Source organism: Thalassophryne amazonica, chromosome 2 (assembly GCF_902500255.1).
Source record: "Thalassophryne amazonica chromosome 2, fThaAma1.1, whole genome shotgun sequence".
Classification (NCBI taxonomy): Eukaryota; Metazoa; Chordata; class Actinopteri; order Batrachoidiformes; family Batrachoididae; genus Thalassophryne; species Thalassophryne amazonica.
Window position 1 is genome coordinate 138,544,229 of NC_047104.1, and position 24,932 is coordinate 138,569,160.

Consider the following 24,932-nt stretch of genomic DNA (forward strand, 5'->3'; position numbering starts at 1 on the left):
TATATATATACATATATATATATATATATAATACAAATAATGGATGGTAAGGAGTCCAGAAAAGTTATATTGGACTCGGCTATGCCTTGTCCAATATAACTTTTCTTCATCCAATATTTCTCTATGTTGGACGACTTGCCATCCATCAATTGTTATGTTCTCCACCCCCCTCCCAAATTAAGCAAACAACAAAGAGTCAAGTAAATTAGATCAGTTTATTTTGTTGTGAACAGCATATGATTGATTCTGATGCAATGAATGCTTCTAAAAGGTCAGTAGCGTGCTTGTCTACCTTCTTAGTGTTTTTGGCATCATTGGAGTTCAATATTTCCACCAGTTCCTCCTCTGTGAACTCAGCAAACCTCGCTGGCAGATTATTTTCTGCTGTTGTTGACATGTTTGTTGCCATTTTTTCAATCAGCGTCTGTCAGCTAGTTCCTGACCTTCGTATGCCACGCTCTGATTGGCTAGCTGTTGGCAGTAAGCTCTAACACTATTGGTCAGTGGGAACCGATCCAATATAACTTTTGGTCCTAGCCTTTTTGGATCCTTTTGGATCCACCATAACTTTCTGGACATATATATATATATATATATATATATATATATATATATATATATATATATATATATATATATATATACACTCAACAAAAATATAAATGCAACACTTTTGGTTTTGCTCCCATTTTGTATGAGATGAACTCAAAGATCTAAAACTTTTTCCACATACACAATATCACCATTTCCCTCAAATATTGTTCACAAACCAGTCGAAATCTGTGATAGTGAGCACTTCTCCTTTGCTGAGATAATCCATCCCACCTCACAGGTGTGCCATATCAAGATGCTGATTAGACACCATGATTAGTGCACAGGTGTGCCTTAGACTGCCCACAATAAAAGGCCACTCTGAAAGGTGCAGTTTTATCACACAGCACAATGCCACAGATGTCGCAAGATTTGAGTGAGCGTGCAATTGGCATGCTGACAGCAGGAATGTCAACCAGAGCTGTTGCTCGTGTATTGAATGTTCATTTCTCTACCATAAGCCATCTCCAAAGGTGTTTCAGAGAATTTGGCAGTACATCCAACCAGCCTCACAACCGCAGACCACGTGTAACCACACCAGCCCAGGACCTCCACATCCAGCATGTTCACCTCCAAGATCGTCTGAGACCAGCCACTCGGACAGCTGCTGAAACAATCGGTTTGCATAACCAAAGAATGTCTGCACAAACTGTCAGAAACCGTCTCAGGGAAGCTCATCTGCATGCTCGTCATCCTCATTGGGGTCTCGACCTGACTCCAGTTCGTCGTCGTAACCGACTTGAGTGGGCAAATGCTCACATTCGCTGGCGTTTGGCTCGTTGGAGAGGTGTTCTCTTCACGGATGATGCGAAGGAGATGTGTTGCACTGCATGAGGCAAATGGTGGTCACACCAGATACTGACTGGTATCCCCCCCAATAAAACAAAACTGCACCTTTCAGAGTGGCCTTTTATTGTGGGCAGTCTAAGGCACACCTGTGCACTAATCATGGTGTCTAATCAGCATCTTGATATGGCACACCTGTGAGGTGGGATGGATTATCTCAGCGAAGGAGAAGTGCTCACTATCACAGATTTCGACTGGTTTGTGAACAATATTTGAGGGAAATGGTGATATTGTGTATGTGGAAAAAGTTTTAGATCTTTGAGTTTGTCTCATACAAAATGGGAGCAAAACCAAAAGTGTTGCGTTTATATTTTTGTTGAGTATATATACACGAGGTCTATTAGATAAGAAACCGACACTTTTATTTATTTTTTAACTATATGGATTTGAATGACGTGCGATTCTCCCCCTCTAGCTGCCACCTTATCATGGTGGGGGAGTTTGCGTACCCGGATGATCCTAGGAGCTATGTTGTCGGGGGCTTTGTGCTCCCTGTAGGGTCTCCCAAGGCAAACAGGTCCTAGGTGACGGGTCAGACTAAGGGCAGTTCAGAACCTCCATGACCAGTAAAAGATCAAGGACCGTGACGTCGCCCGGTATGGCGGAGCCGGGGTCCCACCCTGGAGCCAGGCGCGCGAGCGCCTTAGCCCATGGGGCCCGGCCGGGCTCAGCCCGAAAGAGTGACGTGGGCCCGCCCTCCTGTGGGTTCACCACCTGCAGAGGGAGCCATGGGGGTCGGGTGCAGAGAGGATTGGGTGGCGGTCGAGGGCGGGTGGCCCGGCGGCCCAGTCCATGCTCACAGCCCCTGGCTGTTGGGACGTGGAATGTCACCTCGCTAGGGGGGAAGGAGCCTGAGCTTGTGCGGGAGGTTGAGAGATACCGACTAGAGATAGTCGGGCTCACCTCCATGCACAGCTTGGGCTCTGGTACCCAACTCCTGGAGAAGGGCTGGACGCTTAATTTTTCTGGCATCGCCCACGGGGAGAGGCGGAGAGCTGGGGTCGCATTGCTTATTGCTCCCCAGCTCAGTCGCCAAGTGTTGGAGTTCACTCCAGTGAACGAAAGGGTCGCGTCCCTACGCCTTCGGGTCGGGGACAGGTCTCTCACCATTGTCTCAGCCTACAGGCCGAGCAGCAGTGCAGAGTACCCGACCTTCCTGGAGTCCCTGGGAGGGGTACTAGATAGCGCTCCGACTGGGGACTCCATTGTTCTCCTGGGGGATTTCAATGCCCACGTGGGCGGCGACAGTGAGACCTGGAGGGGGGTGATCGGGAAGCACGGCCTCCCCGATCTGAACCCGAGTGGTGTTCAGTTGTTGGACTTCTGTGCTAGTCACAGTTTGTCCATCACGAACACCATGTTCGAGCACAAGGGTGTCCATAAGTGCACGTGGCACCAGGACACCCTGAGCAGGAGGTCGATGATCGACTTTGTAGTCATATCATCTGACCTTCGGCCACGTGTCTCAGACACTCGAGTGAAGAGAGGGGCAGAGCTGTCGACTGATCACCACCTGGTGGTGAGCTGGATCCGCTGGGAGGGTAGGAAGCCGGTAAGACCTGGCAGGCCCAAATGTATCATGAGGGTCTGCTGGGAATGACTGGCGGAACCCTCTGTCAGCGAGGTCTTCAACTCCCACCTCTGGGAGAGCTTCTCCCAGATCCCGGGGGGAGGTTGGAGACATGGAGTCCGAGTGGACCATGTTCTCCACCTCCATTGTCGATGCGACTGCTCGTAGCTGTGGTCGCAAGGTCTCTCGTGCCTGTCACAGCGGCAATCCCCGAACCCGGTGGTGGACACCGGAAGTAAGGGATGCCATCAAGCTGAAGAAGGAGTCCTACTTATCTTTGTTGGTAGGTGGGACACCAGAGGCAGCTGACAGGTACTGGCAGGCCAAGCGTGCCGCAGCCTGTGCGGTCGCAGATGCAAAAACTCGGGTCTGGGAGGAGTTCGGGGAGGCTATGGAGGAGGACTATTGGTCAGCCTCGAAGAGATTTTGGCAAACCGTCCAACGCCTCAGGAGGCGGAAGCAGCTCTCCACCAGCACTGTTTACGGTGCGGGTGGGGAGCTGTTGACCCTGACTGGGGATGTTGTCAGGCGGTGGAAGGAGTACTTCGAGGATCTCCTCAATCCCATCGTCACGTCTTCCGAAGAGGAAGCAGAGACTGGTGAATTCGACCGATGGTCGAACCTCGGATTCAGGAGGAGCAGTGTGGTTTTTTTCTTGGTCGCGGCACACTGAACCAGCTCTACACGCTCCATCGGGTGCTCGAGGGTTCATGGGAGTTTGCCCAACCAGTCCACATGTGTTTTGTGGATCTGGAGAAGGCATTCGACCGTGTCCCTCGTCGCAGTGCTCCGGGAATACGGGGTCCGGGGTCCTTTGCTAAGGGCTATCCGGTCCCTGTACGACCGCAGCAGGAGCTTGGTTCGCATTGCCGGTAGTAAGTCAAACCTGTTTCCAGTGCATGTTGGCCTCCACCAGGGCTGCCCTTTGTCACCGGTGCTGTTCATTATTTTTATGGACAGAATTTCTAGCCGCAGCCAGGCTGTAGAGGGGGTCTGCTTTGGGAACCACAGAATCTCGTCTCTGCTGTTTGCGGACAATGTGGTTCTGTTGGCTTCGTCAGATGAGGACCTTCAGCGTGCACTGGGGCGGTTTGCAGCCGGGAGTGAAGCATCCGGGATGAAAATCAGCACCTCCAAGTCCGAGGCCATGGTTCTCGACCGGAAAAAGGTGCTTTGCCCTCTTCAGGTCGGTGGAGTGTCCTTGCCTCAAGTGGAGGAGTTTAAGTATCTCGGGGTCTTGTTCACGAGTGAGGGACGGATGGAGCGTGAGATCGATAGACGGATCGGTGCAGCATCTGCAGTGATGCGGTCGCTGTATCGGACCGTCATGGTGAAGAGAGAGCTGAGTAGGGGAACGAGATTGCGAGTACAAGCGGCCGAGATGAGTTTCCTCCGCAGGGTGGCTGGGCGCTCCCTTAGAGATAGGGTGAGGAGCTCGGTCACTCGGGATGAGCTCGGAGTCGAGCCGCTGCTCCTCCACGTCGAAAGGAGTCAGTTGAGGTGGCATCTTTTCCGGATGCCCCCTGGACGCCTCGCTGGAGAGGTGTTCTGGGCACGTCCCACTGGGAGGAGGCCCAGGGGAAGACCCAGGACACGCTGGAGGGATTACATCTCTCAGCTGGCTTGGGAACGCCTTGGGGTTCCCCCGGAGGAGCTGGAGGAGGTGTGTGTGGATCGGGAGGTCTAGGCGGCTTTGCTTGAGCTGCTGCCCCCGCGCCGTCGTCGGCCTGTTTTGACCTGAAAACATCCTAATTTAAGGCTTAGTTCACCCAGGACGTCGTGAGAGAACAGAGACGATTCAGAAGAGGCCGGCATAAGGACATTTTTTAATGAAAGACATGCGCGCAAATTCGCTGAGTCGTTTCCGTGATGACTCGGCGAATCTGTGTGCGCCGCGACAGGAAAAACACCTCCGTGTTGAAAACCATTTGTAAAATTCAGGCGGCTTTTGATGGCTTTCAACAAGTGAGTAACTGAGAAATTGTTTAACAGCTTGGGCATGTTCCAACTTGCCTGTTAAGGTTTCGAACGGAGATGTTTTTCCTGTCGCGACCCCCCGCGGTCAGGTCTGGCCCGACATGCGACTCTGCCCGCACGTTCTTTCATTACAAAATGTCCGTTAACAATGGAATGTCTGAATAAACTCATCATGCCGACTTCTTCTGAAAGTTCTCTGTTCTCTGACGAGTTACTGGGTCAACAGAGCCTGAAATGTGGAAGTTTTCAACTTGAAACGGCGAGACGCTGCCGCCTCGAAGCGCAGATCGCCGTCAGGCGCCGTGGGCCGTCCTTAAAGCGACACTACCAGACCAAAATCTCTCATCAGCCGTTAAAATTTTTACCGAAAACCAGCTGAATTTATCGAATGGTGTCCACTCAGTTGTGCCTTACAGTTTTGAAAAAATTTTGATCAAACAAAGCAGCAGTCTCTGAGCCATTCCTAAACAATGAAAAAATCGATGAGAGGGTGGGCGACTCCTCACTCAAAGACTGCCCACAGGCGAATGACGTAACCGACAGGCGTGAAAAAACTCTCGCATGCCCACGAGGGTTCAAGCATGTCTGATGTAATCACACGTGATTCAAATCCATATGGTTTTTGAAAAAAATAATAAGGTCGGATACTTTTCTAATAGACCTCGTATATATATATATATATATATATATATATATATATATATATATATATATATATATATATATATATATATATATATATATGCACGGACTACTGAGCACCGTAATTTTACCTTAATTTTTTCGAAACATTTCAAAGCGTCACGGAATTTCGTCTCGTTTCTGCTTAAAACTGAGTTAAGAGTGATTTAAGAGGTTTTACCTTAATCATCTGATGGTTAATAATCCCATTAATCCATTTGATTGCTTTCGGTGAAGAGACTCCGTCTCAGACGCGCTACTGTGGTCTGAAATGATGCATGCGCAGATGCAAAAGGCGGACCGATTTTTCTGACCTGTTCGGTCTTCGACACCGGGTGGGGGGAGGCTCCGCTGACTGATTTGACGGAGCAACTGTGGTGCAAAGTGCCCAAGAGGGACTTTCCTTCACCCACAACAAGGAATTAAAGTATTTTTTACTCTGTGTGTGAATTTATGGCATGAGGGCCGCAGCTTTCAGCCAATCAATGGACACCATCAATTGACGTATTTCGACTCATGAGAAACCCTGTAAAAATCCATAAATTAGCCGCATCATTGTTTAAGCCACAGTGTTCAAAGTGTGTGGAAAAAAGTAGCAGCTTACAGTCCGGAAATTACGGACTGTGAGCTTTCATGCTTTCATGTCCAAACTCCTGCTGTTATAAATTGTATTATAACCAATAACATCATTATTATTTTTTTTAATGGAATCATGTTAAATAATTGCAGCTCTGAGTTGTTTACATTTTGGAAGACAAATAAGAAGAATTTTATGAGCAGTAAGTGCAGTACTTTTTAAAGTGGCAGTGAATAACGTGAAGGTGAAAGTAGAAATAAGAGTACCTTTAGTTTTCCTCTTGAATTTGATCGTTGCAGTGCTGTTTCCCACAGAATTACTGGCAGTACAGGTGTAAGTGTGATTCAAGTGCAGTAATGTCACCTCTTTTATGGTCGCTGTCCTTCTGACCAGAAACTCAGCAAAACTCAGTTTCTCCTGTCTGGTACAAGAAAAATATTTTTCACATTTTTGCATTCTATGTAAAACTTCTGACAAAACCCACAAGCAAACACTGATACAGCACAATGAAAGACGGTTGTGTCTTTGAAAACAAACATTTGATATATAACCAACAAGGCTGTAATCATAATATATAATATATACTCCCCAATACTGATAAATACCTGAATTGCACCCCCATCCCCCCCAAAATACTGAAATAAAATACGAGGTCTGTTAGAAAAGTATCGGACCTTTTTATTTTTTTTCAAAAACTATATGGATTTGAATCACGTGTGATTGCATCAGCCAAGCTTGAACTTTCGTGCGCATGCGTGAGTTTTTTCACGCCTGTCAGTTGCGTCATTCGCCTGTGAACAGGCTTTGTGTGAGCAGTGGTCCACCCCTCTCGTCGGATTTTTATTGTGAATAAAATGTCTGAACGATTTGGAGCTTTGCTGCATCAATTTTTTCCAGGAACTGTGAGAGACCTCCAGGTGGACACCATTCGGAAAATTCAGATGGCTTTCAGGGACGATTTTATGGGGATTGCACAGATTAAGGAGTGCTCCAGCCGGTTTAAAGACCGCCCACAGCTGCTGAGAGTGTGCTGCACTCCGAGCGCCGATCGACAGGCTGAATCAACCAGATCATTTCCAACGTGAAGGCTTTGTTGATCCGGGATGTCGTCTGACTTACACAAAAATGTCAGAAGACGTGGACATCAGTACTTTTTCGGCACATTCCACTGTTACAGAAGTTTTTTTCATGGAAAGAGAAGCGGGGGGATGCGCCACCGTGCCGCTCATGGCGTGGGACAAAACCACCTCCGTGTTGGTCTCACAGGACGACTTTCAGGTGGCTTTCAGACGGCTTCCGGTTGCTTTTCAGTCATGTGAGTATCCGAGAAATTGTGCATGAGCTGGACATGCCAGAACATGTCCTGTGAGGCTTCATTACGGCGTTGCTTTGCGCCATGCGGCTCTGCCGCGACGCGCGGAATTCCTCCGCACGTCTGTCTCAATGTGCCAAAAAAGTGCTGATGTCCACGTCTTCCGCAATTCCTGTGCTAGTCAGACGACATACCGGATCAAGACAGTGTCCAGTTTGGAAATGAATGGCACATTCCATTGTTACATGAGTTTTGTCAGCCCAGTGTAGATGTTTCTTCTCTGGGTTGTACCTTACGTTCTCGTATCACTTGCTCTGTTCTTCCTGTGTCTTTGTATTCCCCCTTTGCATCTTTATATCTTCTCTCTCTGCCATGATCTCTGGTTGTTGTGTTGTTTTTTTTTTTTTACATGATGTACTTGGACACTTGGAGCAGTGTACTAGTTTCTCTTTATTTTTTGCTTTTTTGTCCACTCTGTGGCCTTGATGTTATGAATGAGTTTATTTAAGTATAAAAAAAACTGATATCTCAGTTAGTCTATGTAACTGAAAGGGTGTAGGTTGAAGCAAAAGCTTATATACGCCTACCCCTTTTACCTTAGGAAATTATACTCATCACTACAAATACAAAAAGAGCAAAACACAAACATTTGAACTTAATCAGTGAACTTAAATTTCTCATCACAACAAAATAAATAACAGTACACAATCCAAAAGTCATAATACATGCCACATTAGCAGAGATGATCGGAGTGTAACAGCTGCTTCTGGAAGTGGCCGAGCTGCTGCCAGCTTGGCCACAGTTGCAGGACATCAGGACTTCTGGAGTTGTGCATTTAATTTTTTTTTGTTTGTTTACTGTTTTTTTTGTTGTTGTTGTTGTTGTTTTGTTTTGTTTTTTGATGCGCACAATTCTGCAGGAGTGGAGCACAGCACTGTGTCATTTTAAATCATTTTTTATCTGGAGCTCTCTCTCTCTCTCTCTCTCTCTCTCTCTCTCTCTCTCTCTCTCTCTCTCTCTCTCTCTCTCTCTCTCTCTCTCTCTCCCCATCTCTCTCTCTAAGCATGTAAAGTGGGAGTTCTTTGATGATTTCATTGTGAGGAATGCATGAACAGGGACGAAATATGATATCATGCTTTCAATAAACAACACACTGCTCATATCCAGCTCCAATACCACACATATGTGTCTTTAAACTGGGAAAATCTTTCTGCTAAATGCCATGCCATGGAAATGTACTTTCATCTATCTATCACAGCCAAAATGCAGGAGGATGGGGGAGGACGTATCTGTGCCAAATCAATGTACAGATCCACCTTGGATCTGCTGTGGACACCCTGAGTGAAAAAAGCAAAGGAACAGCAAAAAGGATTACACCTCTGAAGTGCTGCTGGACATCACTGCATCATGGAGAAAAGTCTGTTCCAGCTGTTCCTTGCCTCTACTGGTGGTTGGCTCTCACTGCGGTATTGTATCACTTCCTGTTCCGGAGCACAGCGGTGTTTTTCTGTATCTGTTAGCTGTTTAATCTGCGCAGTTAGATTGATCTAGTTATCTAGATTACGATTTGTTTCCCAGTGTAATCTTTACGTGCCTTAACTAAAGCACTCATTCTGCTGAATCACCTCTAAATTATTTACACATTATTCACTTTGCGTGTTTTTAGGAATCCGCTAGCTTAGCGTAGCTACTAGCTCTTAGCCGATTTAGCATGGCGGCTTCTCCTGTCTCTCCCGCACTTTTCTGCTCTGGGTGTGAAATGTTTAGTTATTCCTCGGCCTCCTTTAGCAGTAATGGTACTTGTAATAAGTGTAGCTTATTCGTAGCTTTGGAGGCCAGGCTGGGCGAATTGGAGACTCGGCTCCGCACCGTGGAAAATTCTACAGCTAGCCAGGCCCCTGTAGTCGGTGCGGACCAAGGTAGCTTAGCCGCCGTTAGTTCCCCCCTGGCAGATCCCGAGCAGCCGGGAAGGCAGGCTGACTGGGTGACTGTGAGGAGGAAGCGTAGCCCTAAACAGAAGCCCCGTGTACACCGCCAACCCGTTCACATTTCTAACCGTTTTTCCCCACTCGACGATACACTCGCCGAGGATCAAACTCTGGTTATTGGCGACTCTGTTTTGAGAAATGTGAAGTTAGCGACACCAGCAACCATAGTCAATTGTCTTCCGGGGGCCAGAGCAGGCGACATTGAAGGAAATTTGAAACTGCTGGTTAAGGCTAAGCGTAAATTTGGTAAGATTGTAATTCACGTCGGCAGTAATGACACCCGGTTACGCCAATCGGAGGTCACTAAAATTAACATTAAATCGGTGTGTAACTTTGCAAAAACAATGTCGGACTCTGTAGTTTTCTCTGGGCCCCTCCCCAATCGGACCGGGAGTGACATGTTTAGCCGCATGTTCTCCTTGAATTGCTGGCTGTCTGAGTGGTGTCCAAAAAATGAGGTGGGCTTCATAGATAATTGGCAAAGCTTCTGGGGAAAACCTGGTCTTGTTAGGAGAGACGGCATCCATCCCACTTTGGATGGAGCAGCTCTCATTTCTAGAAATCTGGCTAATTTTCTTAAATCCTCCAAACCGTGACTATCCAGGGTTGGGACCAGGAAGCAGAGTTGTAGTCTTACACACCTCTCTGCAGCTTCTCTCCCCCTGCCATCCCCTCATTACCCCATCCCCGTAGAGACGGTGCCTGCTCCCAGACTACCAATAACCAGCAAAAATCTATTTAAGCATAAAAATTCAAAAAGAAAAAATAATATAGCACCTTCTACTGCACCACAGACTAAAACAGTTAAATGTGGTCTATTAAACATTAGGTCTCTCTCTTCTAAGTCCCTGTTGGTAAATGATATAATAATTGATCAACATATTGATTTATTCTGCCTTACAGAAACCTGGTTACAGCAGGATGAATATGTTAGTTTAAATGAGTCAACACCCCCGAGTCACACTAACTGTCAGAATGCTCGTAGCACGGGCCGGGGCGGTGGATTAGCAGCAATCTTCCATTCCAGCTTATTAATTAATCAAAAACCCAGACAGAGCTTTAATTCATTTGAAAGCTTGTCTCTTAGTCTTGTCCATCCAAATTGGAAGTCCCAAAAACCAGTTTTATTTGTTATTATCTATCGTCCACCTGGTCGTTACTGTGAGTTTCTCTGTGAATTTTCAGACCTTTTGTCTGACTTAGTGCTTAGCTCAGATAAGATAATTATAGTGGGCGATTTTAACATCCACACAGATGCTGAGAATGACAGCCTCAACACTGCATTTAATCTATTATTAGACTCTATTGGCTTTGCTCAAAAAGTAAATGAGTCCACCCACCACTTTAATCATATCTTAGATCTTGTTCTGACTTATGGTATGGAAATAGAAGACTTAACAGTATTCCCTGAAAACTCCCTTCTGTCTGATCATTTTTTAATAACATTTACATTTACTCTGATGGACTACCCAGCAGTAGGGAATAAGTTTCATTACACTAGAAGTCTTTCAGAAAGCGCTGTAACTAGGTTTAAGGATATGATTCCTTCTTTATGTTCTCTAATGCCATATAACAACACAGTGCAGAATAGCTACCTAAACTCTGTAAGGGAGTTAGAGTATCTCGTCAATAGTTTTACATCCTCATTGAAGACAACTTTGGATGCTGTAGCTCCTCTGAAAAAGAGAGCTTTAAATCAGAAGTGTCTGACTCCATGGTATAACTCTCAAACTCGTAGCTTAAAGCAGATAACCCGTAAGTTGGAGAGGAAATGGCGTCTCACTAATTTAGAAGATCTTCACTTAGCCTGGAAAAAGAGTCTGTTGCTCTATAAAAAAGCCCTTCGTAAAGCTAGGACATCTTTCTACTCATCACTAATTGAAGAAAATAAGAACAACCCCAGGTTTCTTTTCAGCACTGTAGCCAGGCTGACAAAGAGTCAGAGCTCTACTGAGCTGAGTATTCCATTATCTTTAACTAGTAATGAGTTCATGACTTTCTTTGCTAACAAAATTTTAACTATTAGAGAAAAAATTACTCATAACCATCCCAAAGACGTATCGTTATCTTTGGCTGCTTTCAGTGATGCCGGTATTTGGTTAGACTCTTTCTCTCCGATTGTTCTGTCTGAGTTATTTTCATTAGTTACTTCATCCAAACCATCAACATGTTTATTAGACCCCATTCCTACCAGGCTGCTCAAGGAAGCCCTACCATTATTTAATGCTTCGATCTTAAATATGATCAATCTATCTTTGTTAGTTGGCTATGTACCACAGGCTTTTAAGGTGGCAGTAATTAAACCATTACTTAAAAAGCCATCACTTGACCCAGCTATCTTAGCTAATTATAGGCCAATCTCCAACCTTCCTTTTCTCTCAAAAATTCTTGAAAGGGTAGTTGTAAAACAGCTAACTGATCATCTGCAGAGGAATGGTCTATTTGAAGAGTTTCAGTCAGGTTTTAGAATTCATCATAGTACAGAAACAGCATTAGTGAAGGTTACAAATGATCTTCTTATGGCCTCGGACAGTGGACTCATCTCTGTGCTTGTTCTGTTAGACCTCAGTGCTGCTTTTGATACTGTTGACCATAAAATTTTATTACAGAGATTAGAGCATGCCATAGGTATTAAAGGCACTGCGCTGCGGTGGTTTGAATCATATTTGTCTAATAGATTACAATTTGTTCATGTAAATGGGGAATCTTCTTCACAGACTAAAGCTAATTATGGAGTTCCACAAGGTTCTGTGCTAGGACCAATTTTATTCACTTTATATATGCTTCCCTTAGGCAGTATTATTAGACGGTACTGCTTAAATTTTCATTGTTACGCAGATGATACCCAGCTTTATCTATCCATGAAGCCAGAGGACACACACCAATTAGCTAAACTGCAGGATTGTCTTACAGACATAAAGACATGGATGACCTCTAATTTCCTGCTTTTAAACTCAGATAAAACTGAAGTTATTGTTCTTGGCCCCACAAATCTTAGAAACATGGTGTCTAACCAGATCCTTACTCTGGATGGCATTACCCTGACCTCTAGTAATACTGTGAGAAATCTTGGAGTCATTTTTTATCAGGATATGTCATTCAAAGCGCATATTAAACAAATATGTAGGACTGCTTTTTTGCATTTACGCAATATCTCTAAAATCAGAAAGGTCTTGTCTCAGAGTGATGCTGAAAAACTAATTCATGCATTTATTTCCTCTAGGCTGGACTATTGTAATTCATTATTATCAGGTTGTCCTAAAAGTTCCCTAAAAAGCCTTCAGTTAATTCAAAATGCTGCAGCTAGAGTGCTGACGGGGACTAGAAGGAGAGAGCATATCTCACCCATATTGGCCTCTCTTCATTGGCTTCCTGTTAATTCTAGAATAGAATTTAAAATTCTTCTTCTTACTTATAAGGTTTTGAATAATCAGGTCCCATCTTATCTTAGGGACCTCGTAGTACCATATCACCCCAATAGAGCGCTTCGCTCTCAGACTGCAGGCTTACTTGTAGTTCCTAGGGTTTGTAAGAGTAGAATGGGAGGCAGAGCCTTCAGCTTTCAGGCTCCTCTCCTGTGGAACCAGCTCCCAATTCAGATCAGGGAGACAGACACCCTCTCTACTTTTAAGATTAGGCTTAAAACTTTCCTTTTTGCTAAAGCTTATAGTTAGGGCTGGATCAGGTGACCCTGAACCATCCCTTAGTTATGCTGCTATAGACGTAGACTGCTGGGGGGTTCCCATGATGCACTGTTTCTTTCTCTTTTTGCTCTGTATGCACCACTCTGCATTTAATCATTAGTGATCGATCTCTGCTCCCCTCCACAGCATGTCTTTTTCCTGGTTCTCTCCCTCAGCCCCAACCAGTCCCAGCAGAAGACTGCCCCTCCCTGAGCCTGGTTCTGCTGGAGGTTTCTTCCTGTTAAAAGGGAGTTTTTCCTTCCCACTGTAGCCAAGTGCTTGCTCACAGGGGGTCGTTTTGACCGTTGGGGTTTTACATCATTATTGTATGGCCTTGCCTTACAATATAAAGCGCCTTGGGGCAACTGTTTGTTGTGATTTGGCGCTATATAAAAAAAAAAAATGAAATGAATGATGAATGGTTCCGGCTCGTGATTGATTGATGTGTGCAGATCTTGGAGCCAGCGTGACCCATAATTGGATTACGCAGGTATAGAAAATGGATTAATTATGAACCGGACATTGAAGATTGGACACTAGATCCAGCAGGGACATTATTCTGCAAATCGGTGAGTTTTCTGTAGGCTTTATTACTCACTCACTCATCTTCAACCGCTTTTCTGGGTCTGGGTCCCGGGGGCAACAGCTCCAGCAAGAGACCACAGACTTCACTTTCCCATGCCACATTAACTACCTCTGACTGGGGGATCCTGAGGTGTTCCTAGGCCAATGTGGAGATCTAATCTCTCCACCTAGTCCTGGGTCTTCCCCGGGGTCTCCTCCCAGATGGACCTGCCTGGAGCACCTCCCTAGGGAGGCGCCCAGGAGGCATCCCTACCAGATGCCCGAACCACCTCAGCTGGGTCCTTTCAACGCGAAGGAGCTCCCCATGGATGATCGAACGTCTCACACTATCTCTAAGGGAGACACCAGCCACCCTCCTGAGGAAGCCCATTTTGGCCGCTTGTACCCACGATCTAGTTCTTTCAGTCATGACCCAACCCTCATGACCATAGGTAAGAGTAGGAATGAAGATTGACCAGTAGATCGAGAGCTTCACCTTTTGGCTCAGCTCCCTTTTTGTCACAACAGTACAGCAGAGTGACTGCAATGCCGCCCCTGCTGCACTGATTCTCCAGCCAATGTCAGGGCCATATTCGCTATCCATCGGTTTCCTGCTGAGAACCATGGCCTCAGATTTAGAGGTTCTGATCCTCATTCCAGCTACTTCACACTCGGCTGTGAACCGATCCAGTGAGTGTTGGAGGTCACCGGCCGATGAAGCCAACAGGACCACATCATCTGCAAAAAGCAGTGATGAGAGCCTGAGCACACCAAACCGGAAACCCTCTTCTCCCTGACTACGCCTCAATATCCTGTCCATGTATATAACAAACAGGATTGGTGACAAGGCCCAGCCCTGGCGGAGGCCAACCTCCACTGGAAACGAGTCTGACTTACTGCCGAGCACCCAAACATAGCTCTCGCTTTGTGAGTACAGAGATTGGATGGCCCTGAGAAGGGACCCCTCACTCCATACTCCCGCTTCACCTCCCACAGTATCTCCCGGGGTACCCTATCATATGCCTTCTCCAAGTCCACCACACCCATGTAGACTGGGTGGGCATACTCCCAGGCACCCTCCAGGATCCTTGTGAGAGTAAAGAGCTGGATGGTTGTTCCACGACCAGGACGAAACCCGCACTGTTCCTCTTCAATCAGAGGTTCGACTATTGGCTGAACCCTCCTTTCCAGTACCCTGGAATAGACTTTACCAGGGAGGCTGGGTAGTGTGATGACCATGTAGTTGGCACAAACTTTGGTCCCCCGTTTTAGATATGGGGTCCACCATTCCAGTTTACCACTCCTTAGGCACTGTCCCAGACCTCAACGCAATGTTGAAGAGACATCTCATCCAAGACAAACCCTGCACACCCAGAGCCTTCAGCATTTCTGGACAGATCTCATCAACCCCCGGGGCCTTGCCACTGTGGAGTTGTTTGACTACCTCAGTGACTTCCAACAGGGAAATTGATGAAAATCCTCCATCAGCTTCCAGCTTTGCCCCTACTATGGAGGGTGCTCCGGTCTGATGCAGGAGTTCCTCAAAGTGTTCCTTCCAGCGCCAGATTACATCCTCAGTAGAGGTCAACAGAGTCCCATCCTTACTGTAGACAGCTTGGATGGTTCCAATTTTCAATTTCAATTTCAATTTTTTTCAATTTATTTTCATTTATATAGCACCAAATCACAACAGAGTTGCCTCAAAGTGCTTCACACAGGTAAGGTCTAACATTACCAACCCCCACAGCAACAGTGATAAGGAAAAACTCCCTCTGAGGAAGAAACCTCAAGCAGACCAGACTCAAAGGATGACCCTCTGCTTGGGCCATGCTGCAAACATAAATTACCGAACAATTCACGGACAAATATACAAGAAATGCTATTGGCGGACAGGACAGGAGGCTCGCCAACACGAATACAACTCCCATCTCTGGATGGAGCTGCACCTTAAACAGAGAGAAAAAAACAGAATCAGGCATCAGAAAGACAATAAAATACTGTATAATTTGCCAGCATTAAACAACAAGAAAAACAGATAAATACTAAGGTGATCGCCGCCCACTAGCCCTAAACTTCACTAACACACCCAGAATTTAGGTAAAGTTGAGGACGCAGCCCGCTCCAATTACTAATAAATGAATTAAAATAGTAAAAAGCATAAAACAAAACTGTACCAGTATGCTAGCCAAATGAAAGGGAAAATAAGTGTGTCTTAAGTCTGGACTTGAAAGTCTCCACAGAATCTGGCTGTTTTATTGACGCAGGGAGATCATTCCACAGAACAGGGGCATGATAAGAGAAAGGTCTGTGACCCGCAGACTTCTTATTCACCTTAGGGACACAAAGTAGTCCTGCACCCTGAAAATGTAAAGCCTGGGCCGGTACGTAAGATTTAATTAGGTCAGCTAGGTAGGGAGGTGCCAGTCCAAGAATAATTTTATAGGTTAGTAGCAGAACCTTAAAATCTGATTTTACTGGGACAGGAAGCCAGTGAAGGGATGCCAAAATGTGTGTAATGTGGTCGAACTTTCTGCTTCGTGTCAAAAGACTGGCTGCAGCATTTTGAACCAATTGGAGACCCCTAATGCTAGACTGCGGTAAACCAGAAAATAGAACATTGCAGTAGTCCAATCTAAAAGAGATAAATGCATGGATCAGGGTCTCAGCATCAGCCATAGACAGGATGGGATGAATCTTCGCTATATTTTGCAGGTGGAAGAAAGCAGTCCTAGTAATATTTCTAATGTGGAGGCCAAAGGACAACGAAGGATCAAAAATTACCCCAAGGTTCCTCACTTTGTCAGTGTGATGTATGACACACGAGCCGAGGCTGAGCGTTAACTGGTTAAATTGATGCCGATGTTTCACTGGACCAAGAACCATCATTTCAGTCTTATCAGAGTTTAAAAGTAGGAAGTTTCTAGACATCCAACTTCTCACTGCTGCAAGGCAATCTTCTAAGGATTTTATGTGAACGAAATTACCAGCAGTTATCGGCATGTATAACTGAGTATCATCTGCAAAGCAGTGAAAGGTAATCCCAAAACGCTGCAATATGTGCCCAAGGGGTGCTATATAAAGGGAGAAAAGCAGGGGGCCTAAGACAGACCCCTGTGGAACCCCAAATTTCATGTCACTAAGGTTAGAGGTAGTGTTACTGTACAAAACACAGTGAGAACAGCTGGTCAAGTATGACGTCAGCCATGCAAGGGCACTCCCAGTAATCCCAAAATGATTTTCCAGCCTATCAAGTAGAATATGATGATCCACTGTATCAAATGCAGCACTAAGATCTAACAGCAACAGAACCGTAGTGGTGTCCGAATCCATTGTAAGCAGAAGATCATTCACCACTTTAGTGAGAGCCGTCTCTGTAGAATATTTTCTAAAAGCAGACTGCAGTGGCTCAAAGAGATTATTCTCAGTAAGATAGTCTATGAGCTGCCGTGACACCACTTTTTCCAGATTTTTAGAGAAAAATGATAGATTTGATATCGGCCGATAGTTTGTCAATACACTAGGGTCAAGATTAGGTTTCTTAAGTAATGGTTTAATCACTGAAGATTTAAAACATTTAGGAACAGATCAAGAAGTTAAAGAAAGATTAATCATTTCCAGCACAGTCGGCCCAAGAGTGGGCCACAGGTCCTTAAACAGTTTTGTTGGTATAGGATGAAATAAACAGGTTGTGCTTTTTGTTGGCATTATGAGTTTTGTCAGCATGCCTAGTGAGATACTGTCAAATTCTGTAAATCTAGGTAATACCTCAATAGTGGCGCCCACATCAATAGCAGGGTGTAGTGGCTGGATTAGGGCATGCCGGGATATGTTTAACCTGATGTCTTCTATTTTCTTCCCAAAGTAATCCAGGAAATCTTGTGCTGTAAAAGGAGAGCGAACTACAGGTGGTTGTCCATGCAAAAGTGTTGCTACTGTGTCAAACAATAACTTTGAGTTATGCTTGTTTTTGTTGATCAAATCAGAGTAGTAGGTCTGCTTTGTAGCCAATAATGCATGCTTATAGTCTAAGATAGCATCACGCCACGCAAGGTGAAATACTTCTAACTTTGAACCACGCCATTTCCGTTCTAGACCTCTTGTTTTATGCTTGAGGTCACACAGATGATCACTGAGCCAAGGTAACTGTGATTTGGGGGAGCGCGGTTTTAACACAGGTGGTGCAATCATGTCAAGTGTAGTTTTGAGCACTGAGTTTAAACTATCCACAAGTCTGTCTACTGACTGGGTATTTGTCAAATGTGAACCTAAGATATCAGCCAGTCTAGCTTCGAGTTCAGTCTTAGTTGAGGAGCTGATGCATCGCCATAATGATATATAAGGTTGTTGTTCCACTAAACACGGCAGTGAAACTGTAAACTTAATAAGTGAGTGATCAGATACCACTGATGTAAGAGGCATGATGTCAATATTCGTGACAGCAAAACCACGTGCGAGAACCAGATCCAGCGTATTATCACTAATCAATCAATCAATCAATTTTTTTATATAGCGCCAAATCACAACAAACAGTTGCCCCAAGGCGCTTTATATTGTAAGGCAAGGCCATACAATAATTATGTAAAACCCCAACGGTCAAAATGACCCCCTGTGAGCAAGCACTTGGCTACAGTGGGAAGGAAAAACTCCCTTTTAACAGGAAGAAACCTCCAGCAGAACCAGGCTCAGGGAGGGGCAGTCTTCTGCTGGGACTGGTTGGGGCTGAGGGAGAGAACCAGGAAAAAGACATGCTGTGGAGGGGAGCAGAGATCGATCACTAATGATTAAATGCAGAGTGGTGCATACAGAGCAAAAAGAGAAAGAAACAGTGCATCATGGGAACCCCCCAGCAGTCTACGTCTATAGCAGCATAACTAAGGGATGGTTCAGGGTCACCTGATCCAGCCCTAACTATAAGCTTTAGCAAAAAGGAAAGTTTTAAGCCTAATCTTAAAAGTAGAGAGGGTGTCTGTCTCCCTGATCTGAATTGGGAGCTGGTTCCACAGGAGAGGAGCCTGAAAGCTGAAGGCTCTGCCTCCCATTCTACTCTTACAAACCCTAGGAACTACAAGTAAGCTTGCAGTCTGAGAGCGAAGCGCTCTATTGGGGTGATATGGTACTACGAGGTCCCTAAGATAAGATGGGACCTGATTATTCAAAACCTTATAAGTAAGAAGAAGAATTTTAAATTCTATTCTAGAATTAACAGGAAGCCAATGAAGAGAGGCCAATATGGGTGTGATATGCTCTCTCCTTCTAGTCCCCGTCAGTACTTTAGCTGCAGCATTTTGAATTAACTGAAGGCTTTTTAGGGAACTTTTAGGACAACCTGATAATAATGAATTACAATAGTCCAGCCTAGAGGAAATAAATGCATGAATTAGTTTTTCAGCATCACTCTGAGACAAGACCTTTCTGATTTTAGAGATATTGCGTAAATGCAAAAAAGCAGTCCTACATATTTGTTTAATATGCGCTTTGAATGACATATCCTGATCAAAAATGACTCCAAGATTTCTCACAGTATTACTAGAGGTCAGGGTAATGCCATCCAGAGTAAGGATCTGGTTAGACACCATGTTTCTAAGATTTGTGGGGCCAAGTACAATAACTTCAGTTTTATCTGAGTTTAAAAGCAGGAAATTAGAGGTCATCCATGTCTTTATGTCTGTAAGACAATCCTGCAGTTTAGCTAATTGGTGTGTGTCCTCTGGCTTCATGGATAGATAAAGCTGGGTATCATCTGCGTAACAATGAAAATTTAAGCAATACCGTCTAATAATACTGCCTAAGGGAAGCATGTATAAAGTGAATAAAATTGGTCCTAGCACAGAACCTTGTGGAACTCCATAATTAACTTTAGTCTGTGAAGAAGATTCCCCATTTACATGAACAAATTGTAATCTATTAGACAAATATGATTCAAACCACCGCAGCGCAGTGCCTTTAATACCTATGGCATGCTCTAATCTCTGTAATAAAATTTTATGGTCAACAGTATCAAAAGCAGCACTGAGGTCTAACAGAACAAGCACAGAGATGAGTCCACTGTCCGAGGCCATAAGAAGATCATTTGTAACCTTCACTAATGCTGTTTCTGTACTATGATGAATTCTAAAACCTGACTGAAACTCTTCAAATAGACCATTCCTCTGCAGATGATCAGTTAGCTGTTTTACAACTACCCTTTCAAGAATTTTTGAGAGAAAAGGAAGGTTGGAGATTGGCCTATAATTAGCTAAGATAGCTGGGTCAAGTGATGGCTTTTTAAGTAATGGTTTAATTACTGCCACCTTAAAAGCCTGTGGTACATAGCCAACTAACAAAGATAGATTGATCATATTTAAGTTCAAAGCATTAAATAATGGTAGGGCTTCCTTGAGCAGCCTGGTAGGAATGGGGTCTAATAAACATGTTGATGGTTTGGATGAAGTAACTAATGAAAATAACTCAGACAGAACAATCGGAGAGAAAGAGTCTAACCAAATACCGGCATCACTGAAAGCAGCCAAAGATAACGATACGTCTTTGGGATGGTTATGAGTAATTTTTTCTCTAATAGTTAAAATTTTGTTAGCAAAGAAAGTCATGAAGTCATTACTAGTTAAAGTTAATGGAATACTCAGCTCAATAGAGCTCTGACTCTTTGTCAGCCTGGCTACAGTGCTGAAAAGAAACCTGGGGTTGTTCTTATTTTCTTCAATTAGTGATGAGTAGAAAGATGTCCTAGCTTTACGGAGGGCTTTTTTATAGAGCAACAGACTCTTTTTCCAGGCTAAGTGAAGATCTTCTAAATTAGTGAGACGCCATTTCCTTTCCAACTTACGGGTTATCTGCTTTAAGCTACGAGTTTGTGAGTTATACCACGGAGTCAGACACTTCTGATTTAAAGCTCTCTTTTTCAGAGGAGCTACAGCATCCAAAGTTGTCTTCAATGAGGATGTAAAACTATTGACGAGATACTCTATCTCCCTTACAGAGTTTAGGTAGCTACTCTGCACTGTGTTGGTATATGGCATTAGAGAACATAAAGAAGGAATCATATCCTTAAACCTAGTTACAGCGCTTTCTGAAAGACTTCTAGTGTAATGAAACTTATTCCCCACTGCTGGGTAGTCCATCAGAGTAAATGTAGATGTTATTAAGAAATGATCAGACAGAAGGGAGTTTTCAGGGAATACTGTTAAGTCTTCTATTTCCATACCATAAGTCAGAACAAGATCTAAGATATGATTAAAGTGGTGGGTGGACTCATTTACTTTTTGAGCAAAGCCAATAGAGTCTAATAATAGATTAAATGCAGTGTTGAGGCTGTCATTCTCAGCATCTGTGTGGATGTTAAAATCGCCCACTATAATTATCTTATCTGAGCTAAGCACTAAGTCAGACAAAAGGTCTGAAAATTCACAGAGAAACTCACAGTAACGACCAGGTGGACGATAGATAATAACAAATAAAACTGGTTTTTGGGACTTCCAATTTGGATGGACAAGACTAAGAGACAAACTTTCAAATGAATTAAAGCTCTGTCTGGGTTTTTGATTAATTAATAAGCTGGAATGGAAGATTGCTGCTAATCCTCCGCCCCGGCCCGTGCTACGAGCATTCTGACAGTTAGTGTGACTCGGGGGTGTTGACTCATTTAAACTAACATATTCATCCTGCTGTAACCAGGTTTCTGTAAGGCAGAATAAATCAATATGTTGATCAATTATTATATCATTTACTAACAGGGACTTAGAAGAGAGAGACCTAATGTTTAACAGACCACATTTAACTGTTTTAGACTGTGGTGCAGTTGAAGGTGCTATATTATTTTTTCTTTTTGAATTTTTATGCTTAAATAGATTTTTTGCTGGTTATTGGTAGTCTGGGAGCAGGCACCGTCTCTACGGGGATGGGGTAATGAGGGGATGGCAGGGGGAGAGAAGCTGCAGAGAGGTGTGTAAGACTACAACTCTGCTTCCTGGTCCCAACCCTGGATAGTCACGGTTTGGAGGATTTAAGAAAATTGGCCAGATTTCTAGAAATGAGAGCTGCTCCATCCAAAGTGGGATGGATGCCGTCTCTCCTAACAAGACCAGGTTTTCCCCAGAAGCTTTGCCAATTATCTATGAAGCCCACCTCATTTTTTGGACACCACTCAGACAGCCAGCAATTCAAGGAGAACATGCGGCTAAACATGTCACCCCCGGTCCGATTGGGGAGGGGCCCAGAGAAAACTACAGAGTCCGACATTGTTTTTGCAAAGTTACACACCGATTTAATGTTAATTTTAGTGACCTCCGATTGGCGTAACCGGGTGTCATTACTGCCGACGTGAATTACAATCTTACCAAATTTACGCTTAGCCTTAGCCAGCAGTTTCAAATTTCCTTCAATGTCGCCTGCTCTGGCCCCCGGAAGACAATTGACTATGGTTGCTGGTGTCGCTAACTTCACATTTCTCAAAACAGAGTCACCAATCACCAGAGTTTGATCCTCGGCGGGTGTGTCGTCGAGTGGGGAAAAGCGGTTAGAGATGTGAACGGGTTGGCGGTGTACACGGGCTTCTGTTTAGGGCTACGCTTCCTCCTCACAGTCACCCAGTCGGCCTGCTTTCCCGGCTGCTCGGGATCTGCCAGGGGGGAACTAACGGCGGCTAAGCTACCTTGGTCCGCACCGACTACAGGGGCCTGGCTAGCTGTAGAATTTTCCACGGTGCGGAGCCGAGTCTCCAATTCGCCCAGCCTGGCCTCCAAAGCTACGAATAAGCTACACTTATTACAAGTACCATTACTGCTAAAGGAGGCCGAGGAATAACTAAACATTTCACACCCAGAGCAGAAAAGTGCGGGAGAGACAGGAGAAGCCGCCATGCTAAATCGGCTAAGAGCTAGTAGCTACGCTAAGCTAGCGGATTCCTAAAAACACGCAAAGTGAATAATGTGTAAATAATTTAGAGGTGATTCAGCAGAAGGAGTGCTTTAGTTAAGGCACGTAAAGATTACACTGGGAAACAAATCGTAATCTAGATAACTAGATCAATCTAACTGCGCAGATTAAACAGCTAACAGATACAGAAAAACACCGCTGTGCTCCGGAACAGGAAGTGATACAATACCGCAGTGAGAGCCAGCCACCAGTAGAGGCAAGCAAGAAAGTTCGACACACTAATGTGTGTCGAACTTTTTTTTGCCAGCTTGCACTCGGCCGAGATGGATGCACTTTTCTCTTCTCCCTCCCTCCTTATCTTTCCTTCTTCTGTGGCGTATTGTCTGTGAGGCTGCAGCTTTGCTCTTCTGGAAAACGACAAAAATGGATCTGTTAAAGTGGTCTCTGAACGCAATTGACAATATTTTTTCTACAAGACATTCGGGGGCGGAGGATCCGTCCTGTCCTGCCGGGACGCATGTGATGGGTTACGTGATGGATTCGTGGAGGAGATGGTAGGTCATGTGCCTTTACATGCTTTCTGTGGAGGACGTCAAAGATGTGTATATATTTGGCTTGGTGGTGACCGGCTTTCTGCTGTGTGGAGCGGGCATGGCGCTGGTTTACCGGAAAATCAAGAAAGTGGAGGCAGCTTTGATTGGGCCGTCCAGACTGCCCTACATGATTGATTCGATTGGGAAGGCAGTGGCTGCGCAGTCGGCGGGTGTTAACCGCACGCTGGAAAACATCTCGGGCAGGATTGCAGCTCTGGAAACCCGCTTTGACCGTCTGTAAAGACCACATTCTACATTCAGATGCATTAAGAGCCACTCTGTTCTCAGAACTGTGGAATCTTTCAGGCGTCTGCTAATCTGGATATTCATTTGGCCTCCCCAAACACAGCTGCACTCCAAGGCCGCTGTGATAAAAAACCTCCTCAAGAAGATCAACACTTAAGCCTTGCTCCCTGGTCATCCCCCTACCCTCAGCTTCTCCAGCTCTGACATTGACTGTGGACAGTGGACTGCTCAGGGCTGAGCCCCTCCCCCCTCCAGGATTGTCGGACAAGGCCGTTGACGGCGCCTAATAGGCTGCCTCCGGAGTGTTCTGATAAACTGGACCTTCAAATCTCGGTTGTCGTCCTGCGTCTTTGTTTGTCTGTGTGATTATTGTTTTTCTGTGCTGATGGGGTTTTTTTTCCTCATTGCTGCTGTATAACGCAGCGGCTATGAGGGTTTTTTTTCCTCCTTTTTCCCTCGTGTGTGCTTCTTAATATGTGTTTATGTACTGGGCCGGCCTATGTGTGTTGTGTGTTATGTGTGTGTCGTTTGTTATGGGTCGGTCTTGGTTTGCTCAGCCCTGCTGTTGACCAAGGCAGGGATGTACATCTGGAGATGGTCCCAGGGCGCCTAATGGCGACTTCTGCTCCTACTGGCAATTAGGATGGGTTAAATGCAGTAGACACATTTCATTGTGCAGGGAACATGTTCTTTTGTGTATATGACAATAAAATTCTTTTGAATCCTTTGAATCCTTGAATCTCAAATGCACTGCCGAAATCCTAATGCATCCACAATTTCCATAAATGATTTGCAGAGGGGATCAGAAGGCTTATTTATATGAATGTTAAAGTCACCAATGATCAGAATGTTATCTACACTAGTTGACAAGTTAGAGATGAACACACCAAATTCATCTAAGAATTCAGAATATGGGCCAGGAGGCCTATATACAGTGACAAAGTAATACGACTGATTTTTATTCTTCTGACCTCGGCAATGTGTAATATCCTGAGCAGAGCAGAGAATCAGATGCTCAAATGAGTGATATTTGTAACCCCCAACAGCTAATAAGCTAAACCTAGATTTATAAACAGGAGCAACACCCCCGCCCTGCTTCGCGTGGGCGTTGCTGTTTTCCCCTCCTGAGGTGCCTCACGGTCCGCCAGAAGCACCTTGGTACCAAACAAAAGTCCTTCTCCATGGTTGCTCTGAACTCCTCACACACCCACTGCTTTGCCTCCCTCACAGCAGAGGCTGCTGCGCTTTGGGCCTGTCGGTACCTTACAACTGCCTCCAGGTTTATTATTCTTATTTTATTATTTATTTTATTTTGCCATTATTGGGAACAGTGGGTGGAATTTTCACAGTCTATTCACATGGATAATAGCAGGATAATAAGAGCTCAACAATGTGTGCAAACGTGTTATTCGTCTTCAGCTAAGTGGCTAAGT

The 24,932-nt window shown here is 44.8% G+C and overlaps 1 protein-coding gene and 1 long non-coding RNA gene across 2 annotated transcripts in view; one reads left to right on the plus strand and one right to left on the minus strand.

Annotated features, from left to right (window-relative positions):
* The window catches only part of LOC117531331 (interleukin-18 receptor accessory protein-like), a 61,429-nt gene that overhangs the window by 9,903 nt on the left and 26,594 nt on the right, over positions 1–24,932 (minus strand). Inside the window, exon 7 of the mRNA XM_034194406.1 lies at positions 6,509–6,663. Within this exon, the coding sequence (XP_034050297.1) occupies positions 6,509–6,663 (155 nt within the window). The remainder of the gene's footprint in view (positions 1–6,508; positions 6,664–24,932) is intronic.
* LOC117531363 lies at positions 6,192–20,923 on the plus strand. The gene is made up of 3 exons (XR_004566614.1): positions 6,192–6,288; positions 19,585–19,594; positions 20,913–20,923. It is a non-coding gene; the product is annotated as an uncharacterized LOC117531363 (long non-coding RNA).